This window comes from Colobus angolensis, unplaced genomic scaffold, assembly GCF_000951035.1.
Source record: "Colobus angolensis palliatus isolate OR3802 unplaced genomic scaffold, Cang.pa_1.0 Scaffold77, whole genome shotgun sequence".
Lineage (NCBI taxonomy): Eukaryota > Metazoa > Chordata > Mammalia > Primates > Cercopithecidae > Colobus > Colobus angolensis.
In genome coordinates this window covers 3,552,272-3,559,956 of record NW_012121487.1, presented here as the reverse complement: position 1 = coordinate 3,559,956, position 7,685 = coordinate 3,552,272, and the positions used below count along the sequence as shown (strand labels likewise).

At 50.0% G+C, this 7,685-nt stretch overlaps 1 protein-coding gene across 4 annotated transcripts in view; it reads right to left on the bottom strand.

Moving 5' to 3' along the window:
* RHBG (Rh family, B glycoprotein) overlaps positions 1-6,590 on the bottom strand; it is an 18,058-nt gene extending 11,468 nt beyond the window's left edge. The window contains exons 1-2 of one of the 4 annotated variants that reach the window (XM_011928425.1): positions 6,342-6,590; positions 4,628-4,701 (exon numbers count right to left, since the gene is read on the bottom strand). Coding sequence is in view for 2 of the 4 variants with exons in the window: in XM_011928422.1 (XP_011783812.1) it covers positions 6,342-6,528 (187 nt within the window). In the remaining 2 variants the exon portion in view is untranslated. Of the gene's footprint in view, positions 1-1,155; positions 1,278-4,627; positions 4,702-6,341 lie in introns of all 4 variants that reach the window. The other 3 variants (XM_011928424.1, XM_011928423.1, XM_011928422.1) reach the window with 3 other exon arrangements.
* Between the last annotated feature and the right edge of the window lie 1,095 nt (positions 6,591-7,685).

Here is a 7,685-nt window from a genome sequence, read left to right as displayed (position 1 = left end):
AAACTAGCCGGGCGAGGTGGCGGGCGCCTGTAGTCCCAGCTACTCGGGAGGCTGAGGCAGGAGAATGGCATAAACCCAGGAGGCAGAGCTTGCAGTGAGCTGAGATCCGGCCACTGCACTCCAGCCTGGGCAACAGAGTAAGACTCCGTCTTAAAAAAAGCAAAAAAAAGAAAAGAAAAAAATTATGCTCCCCTTTTTTTGGTGGAATCTGATGAGGCACCGACAAGTCAGAAAATAATCGTTAGAGATGTCAGTCTCGCTATGTTGCTGCCCAGGCTGCTCTCAAACTCCTAGCCTCAAGCAATCCTCTCACCTCAGCCTCAAGAGTAGCTGGGATTGCAGGCATGAGCCACCACACCTGGCTCAATTACTGAACTTTAGAATGCAATCAATAACTTTGAGAGAAGTATGATTTTATGCTTTTTTTGTGCGTGTGTGTCATATGCATGGGCAGATAGGAAATGAGTTAGCAAGGCCCTGGAAGAGAGCTGGATACGTACTGAAATTAGAGGTCTGAGGCCGGGCGCAGTGGCTCACGCCTGTAATCCCAGCACTTTGGGAGGCTGAGGTAGGTGGATCACCTGAGGTCAAGAGTTCAAGACCAGCCTAGCCAACATTGCGAAACCCCGTCTCTACTAAAAATACAAAAATTAGCCAGGTGTGGTGGTGCACACCTGTAATCCCAGCTACTAGGAAGGCTGAGGCAATAGAATCGCTTGACCCAGGAGGTAGAGGTTACAGTGAGCCAAGATAGTGCCATTGCACTCCAACTTGGGCAACAAGAGCGAAACTGTGTCTCCAAAAAAAAAGAAATTAGAGAGGTCTGCAGCTACCAACCCTAGGGTTGGGACACTAAATGTCCCCAACCCTGCACTGCTTCTCCAGACCTACCCACTCCCCAAATCATCCAGATCCTAAAACAGTAAGAGATGAATGGATAAAGAAAATGTGGTATATATACACAGTGGAATACTATTCAGCCATAAAAAACAATGGAATTCTGGCCAGGCGAGGTGGCTCATGCCTGTAATTCCAGCACTTTGGGAGGCCGAGGCAGGCAGACCTGAGTTCGGGAGTTCAAGACCAGCCTGACCAACATGGAGAAACCCCATTTCTACTAAAAATACAAAATTAGCCAGGTGTGGTGGCAGGCACCTCTAATCCCAGTTACTCAGGAGGCTGAGGCAGAAGAATCACTTGAACCTGGGAGGCAGAGATTGCAGTGAGCCAAGATCGTGCCATTGCACTCCAGCCTGGGCAACAAGAGCACACTCCATCTCAAAAAAAAAAAAAGGGAATCCTGTCATTCGTGGCAACACGGATGGAACTGGAGGACTTTATAAGTGAAATAAGCCAGGAATGGAAAGCTAAACACTGCCTGTTCTCACTCATATGTGGAAGTTAAAAAAAAAGTTGCTCTCATAGAAGTAAAAAGTAGAACAAAGGATAACAAAGACAGAAGAGTAGGGGGAAGGGGGAATAGGGAGAGATTGTTAAAGGATACAAAATTACAGCCAATTACATCTAAGATAGAAGGAATAAGGTATAGATCTAGTGATCTATACCCAGTGATCCCCAACCTTTTTGGAATCTGGGACCAGTTTCCTGGAAGGTAATTTTTCCACAAATGGTTGGGGGGGTGGGAGATTGATTGATACTGTTCTATCTCAGATCATCAGGCATTAGATTCTCATAAGGAGTGCACAACCTAGATCCCTCACATGCACAGTTCGAGGGTTCGCACTCCTATAAGAATCTAATGCCACCATGATCTAACAGGAGACAGAGCTCAGGCAGTAATATTCACTCACCTGCTGTGCAGCCCCGGTCCTAACCAGCCTAGGAGTTGAGGACCTTATAGCACTGTAGAGTGACTATAGTTAGCAATAATATATTCTATCATTTCAAACAGGAGGAGGATACTGAATGTTCCCAACGCAAATAAATGATAAACATTTGAGATGATGGGGAAAAAAAGGAGGAGAGGCATCACTTAAAACTCAGCTGGCACCCCAAGTTCTTTTAGCCTCACCGCTGGCTGCTTTTCTCCTTGTGCAAAAAGTAAAGAGAATCCATGTCTATTCTAGTGCTCAAGGACAGCAAGATAAGGCAGGGTGCTAGGTCGAAGGGCTCCTGACCATTACATGCCAAAACCAGTCCAGAACTTGTGTGGTATAAGTGTTTACATCTCCCACCCCAGGTTTGTTGGGAATCAAAACTCAAGGCTCTGACCTTTCAACTGGAGTCTAAACATCAAGAAATCTCCTTCTCTGGGAACATTCCACAATGAGAAATTCTTTTTGGGCTCTGAGAGGTGAGGGGCTGTTCCAGTTGGAGGTGGAGGAAAAAGATAAGGCAACCTCTCAACATCCCCTTTAGAGGATGCCTGTGCGGGTGGGATGGAGTCTGATGCCCACCCCGCCCCACCCCCACCAAACCCATGCACTTTTAAATTTTTTTGAGACAGAATCTTGCTCTGTTGTCCAGGCTTGAGCACGGTGGTGCCATTACAACTCACTGCAGCCTCAACCTCCTGGGCTCAAACAATTTTCCCTCCTCAGCCTCCAGAGTAGCTAGGACTACAGGTGCTTGTTATCACACTGGGCTAATTTTATTTTTTAGAGAGAAGAGGTCTCACTTTGTTTGTTTCCCAGGCTGGTCTCAAATTCCTGGCTTCAAGCAGTCCTCTCACCTCGGCTTCCCAAAGTTCTGGGATAACAGCATGAACCACAGTGCCCAGCCCCAAGCACCTTTGACTGGAGAGAAGATAAAGCTCTCCAAAGCCACCTATTACTCTCCCTCCATCTCTTACTGCCTCTCTGCAATCCAGCTAGATAAATCCTGGACCAGACAAGATTATGGGAGAAGAAAGCTGTTAAAGCTGGGACTTTGGCGTCTAGCAGAGCTTGATTTAAATTCTAGGTCTGGCCAGGCCTGGTGTCTCATGCCTGTAATCCAAGCACTTTAGGAGGCTGAGACAGGAGCATTGCTTGAGCCTGGGAGGTGGAAGCTACAGTGAACCATGATCATGCCACTGCACTCCAGCCTGGGTGACACAGTGAGACCCTGTTTCAATCAATCAGTTAATTCCAGGACTCCCTGCCTCCTTCTGATCCTATGACCTTGGGCAAGCCTCTGAGCCTGTTTTCTCATCTGTAAAGTATGGATATTAAATATGATAAGCAAGAAGAAGCAGGGGGAGCTGAGGGGGCCATCTCCCCCAACTTCCCCACCATTCATCCCGCCTGCCTCTAGGGGACAGTAGGGCTGTATTCTCTCTCCTAGAAGAGATCACAAGCCACTCTGATCCTGGTCACATCCTTCATCCTCCACCTCTTCCAGGAAGATCCTGATTCCATCTATCGTAAATCCCTCTCTCTGCAAGTAAGGTCTGTGAGACGTATAAAAATAAGAACCTGTCCATGTTTTTTCAGAACACTTTCTCATGTTTGCTTCTGTGGCCCTTTAGCCCTGGCTTTTTCCCCTTCTTTGTTATTTTTCCACCACTTGCTTTCTGGAAGAAAAGGCTTGTAGTGTAGGGGGAAGGACACAGATGGGGAATCAAGAGACCTGGTTCTAGCCTGGCTCTTCTGTAACTTGCTGTGTGACTTGGCCAGGTCACACGACCTCTCTGGCTCACTCTCAACATCTGAGTGGGTGAACCAGATGGGCACTCAGGGTCCTTCCAGCAGAGAAAACAGACGGACCCTCAGACTAGCCATGTCTTGGCATTGGCCGGTCCGGGAGCTCAGCAATAGCCGCACAACTCCCTTTCATCTCCCGAATCAAAGGGCAGTGGCTACACCTCCCTCTGGCCCTGACCCCTTCCCTTGGGCACAGGGACAGGTGAGGACCCGGCTCATCAAAGCCCCAGGCTCTAGGGACCTTGTACCTCCCTCCTGCCCAACCTTCCCCCACCACAGTATCCAAGTCCACAGGAATGGAAACCTAGGGCAAAAAAAGAAGTAGGAATCCCACCTGTTATATCTCCCTTATTGCAATTCAGGGATGAAATACTGTATGTCTGAGGAGAGCCTACCATTGCAGCGCAGGGGCAAGAGGCTGCACTCCAGGGAAGGCTTTGTAATAAGGAGGGCTTCAAGGAGAAGCAAGTCAGGGGTTCATGGCAAGCAGCCAGGTCAGACCCTTACACAACAGCTTACTTCTGTCAGATCTGGACTGCTCCCTCCCAACTCTTTATCCTTCTTTTCTAGCCAGGACTGTGGATGAAATATGGGGAGGGAGGAGCTGTAGCCCCTCCTGACTAGGGTGGGTGGGGGGTCTGGTATTTCATGCCCAAGTCCAAGTTTCCACCTCACCCTCTATATCCTCAGCATTTTGAGCTTCATTTTGTTGGGTCTAGAACAGGGTGAGGTGGGGATAGCCTTCCATCAGCTCTGCATACAGAAAGTAGGGTAATAGGGCCAGGTGCGGTGGCTCACGCCTGTAATCCCAGCACTTTGGGAGGCCGAGGCGGCTGGATCACCTGAGGTCAGGAGTTCAAGACCAGCCTGGCCAACATGGCGAAACCTTGTCTCTACTAAAAATACAAAACTTAGCTAGGCGTTTTGGTGGGCGCCTGTAATCCCAGCTTCTCACGAGGCTGAGGAGGGTGATTCGCTTGAACCTGGGAGGTGAAGGTTGCAGTGAACCAGGATTGTGCCATTGCACTCCAGCCTGGGCAACACAGTAAGACTCTGTCTCAAAAATAAAAGAAGAAAGAAAAAAAGGAAGTAGGGTAATGACAGCTGGAAATGTTTAATAGGAGGCTCTCACACTCTAGGCCTTGTTTGAATGTATCTCCTTTAAACTGAGGCATCCTTTTTCCCCTTGCTCAGATGGGAAAAACTGAGGCTTGGAGATGACCTGCCCAAGCACTTGTGATAAATTCTGGAGATCTGGTGCTCTTGGTCCCAGCTGCCTAGGGCCTAAATTGCAAGACAGGGTCCCCAACCTTTGAAGGAGAGGCTCTATTCCCATGGGGCCAAGGGTGGGGGTGGGAGGTTAACTCTCTCTCTATCAAAACTTGTCAGCAGGCAGGTGACTTGGGCAAAAAGCTTAGGATGCCTGAGTTCTAGTTCCAGCTCTGCCACTCACCTGATGGGTTATCGTGAACAATTCATAACCCCTCTGAGACTCAGCTTCCCCTTCTGTGAAATGGGCTAATGACTCTGCCATGCTTCCTGCCATGCTTCCTGCTCTGTGATTAGCAGGTAGAGGGTGACTCATTTTCTTTCTTTTATTCTTTCTTTCTTTCTTTTTTTTTTTTTTTTTTGAGACAGAGTTTCACTCTGTTGTCGCCCAGGCTGGAGTGCAGTGGTGCAATCTCGGCTCACTGCAACCTCGCAACCTGCACTTCCCCAGTTCAAGTGATTCTCCTGCCTCAGCCTCCCAAGTAGCCACGATTACAGGTGCCTACCACCACGCTTGGCTAATTTTTTGTTTGTTTTATTTTGTTTTCGAGATGGAGTCTGGCTCTGTCGCCCACGCTGAAGTGCAGTGGTGTGATCCTGACCCACTGCAACCTCCGTCTCCCGAATTCAAGAGATTCTCTTGCCTCAGCCTCCCAAGTAGCTGGGACTACAGGTGCCTGCCACCACACCCGGCTAAATTTTTGTGTTTTTAGTAGAGACGGGGATTTCACCATTTTGGCCAGACTGGCCTTAAACTCCTGACCTCAGATGATCCGCCTGCCTCAGCCTCCCAAAATGCTGGGATTACAGGTGTGAGCCACCACGACTGGCCAGTTGTCTCATTTTCTCTTTGTCTCTGAAAGGACCAGTTTTGAGGGACTGGGGAAGAAATGCCTGATCTCAACTGGTCTTGGCTGCCTATATGTGTGGGCAATTCATACCTAACACCTGCCATTATGACCTCTCACAGCCCCACTCTTACCTTCCTTGCCCAGCAGGATTCTCTTTCCCATGCTCAGGGTGGAGTCCCTAGGAAAGGCAGTCTCTGGAACAGCCCAGCAAAGCCCAACTAGGCCAACTGAGAGTGGGACAAGGGGATGGTTAAAGCTGGGGCTCTAGATCTGGCTTCCAATCCCAACTCCCCCACTTGTGACTATGTGACCCTGAATCAGCCACTTAACCAAGCCTCAGTTTCCCCACTTTTGTCTATCTCATAGACTAAGTGAGATAATGTATATGTACCATGGTACCCTGGATCATAGCAGGCACTAGTGAAAGGGTGAGATTTTAAACCCAGAGCCTCTCCACCTCAGAGCGAGATGGCTTCCCAGCTAAATGGGGGCACCCAAATGCTCCCTCCCAAGACGCCGGAGGGTCTTTGCAAAGCTTGGGTTCTTTGCTTCCCGCGCGCCCTCACCCCGCACTCACTTGGGTAGCGAAAGTAAAATTCATTGTCCGCGTTACTGTGGTTGCCCCGGTGCCAGAGGGCAGCGTCGGTTTTGTGGTTGTAGCGGACAAAGACAGCAAAGAGAACGGCAGTGGCGCCCTGGAGGAAGAGGCACAGCAGGGGAAGCTGCAGTCTCCGGCCCGCGGCGCGGCTGGGAGACCCGGCCATAGGTCTGGGCTGCGATCTAGGCTGGCGCTCGCAGGTTCTGGCAGACAATCCCCCGCGGCAGGGCAGGTTTTGCGGAGCCTCGCCCACAGAGGCCCTGCCCACGGAGGCCCCGCCCTCACCTGCCGCAGGTCCAGGCCCCGGGGACCAGGAGCAGGGCGTCGGGGGTTCCTGGACCCTCGGCCCGAGGTGGGGCCAAGACTTGGGGAAGGGAGTCGCACAGTCCTGGCGCTGACCCTAGCACTGTTACGGTGCCAGGTCCTTGGACGTGACCCTGGAAAGGCGCCATGTGTTCTGCCCTGATAGGCACAGCTGTGGGACCTGGGGGTGGGAGAACCCGCACCCTCATACATGATGTTACTTTAGAGTGTCTCCCAAGGAATAAGTGGCCCTTAAAAATCCTGGTCTGGGCCGGAAGCGGTGGCTCACGCCTGTAATCCCAGCACTTCGGGAGGCCCGGTTGGGTGGATCACTTGAGGTCAGGAATTGGTGACCAGCTAGGCCAACATAGTGAAACCCTGTCTCTACTAAAAAAAAAATAAATAAATAAATAAATAAATAAATAAATAAATAAATAAATAAATAAATAAATAAAATAAAATAAAATTAGTTGGGCATGGTGGCAGTGCTCCTGTAGTCCCAGCTACTCAGGAGGCTGAAGCAGGAGGATCTCTTCAACCCAGAAGGTGGAGGTTGCAGTGAGACGAGATCGTGCTACTGCACTCCAGAGTGGGCAACAGAGCAAGACTCTGTCAAAAAAAAAAAAAAAAAAAACAAAAAAACCTTGGTCTGGCCCCTCTAGGGTTAACACAAGAGAGAGTTTAGGGGTTACTCAATCTTTTCCCTACTGAAAAAGCAGAGGTGGAGAACAGAGATAAACAATGCTCTTCAGGCACTGATGATTAACCAAGCTGGGGAGTCTGGGCCTCTGCAGTGAAGTCCCTTAAACTGCTCCAAGTGGTGTAAGGTAAGGGACTCTTCCCTTTCCTACCCCTAATCTGTACCACACCACAGGGAAGCAGGCCGGGCAGGGGCCACACTGACACCGAGGTTCCCTGCATGCCCACTGTGGATGTGAGAGAGCCTGGGTTGCCTCTGCAGCTGCAGTGGAGGGAGGCTGAATGCAACCAGGGCTTCTCAATTCCAAGTGCAGAGTTCCT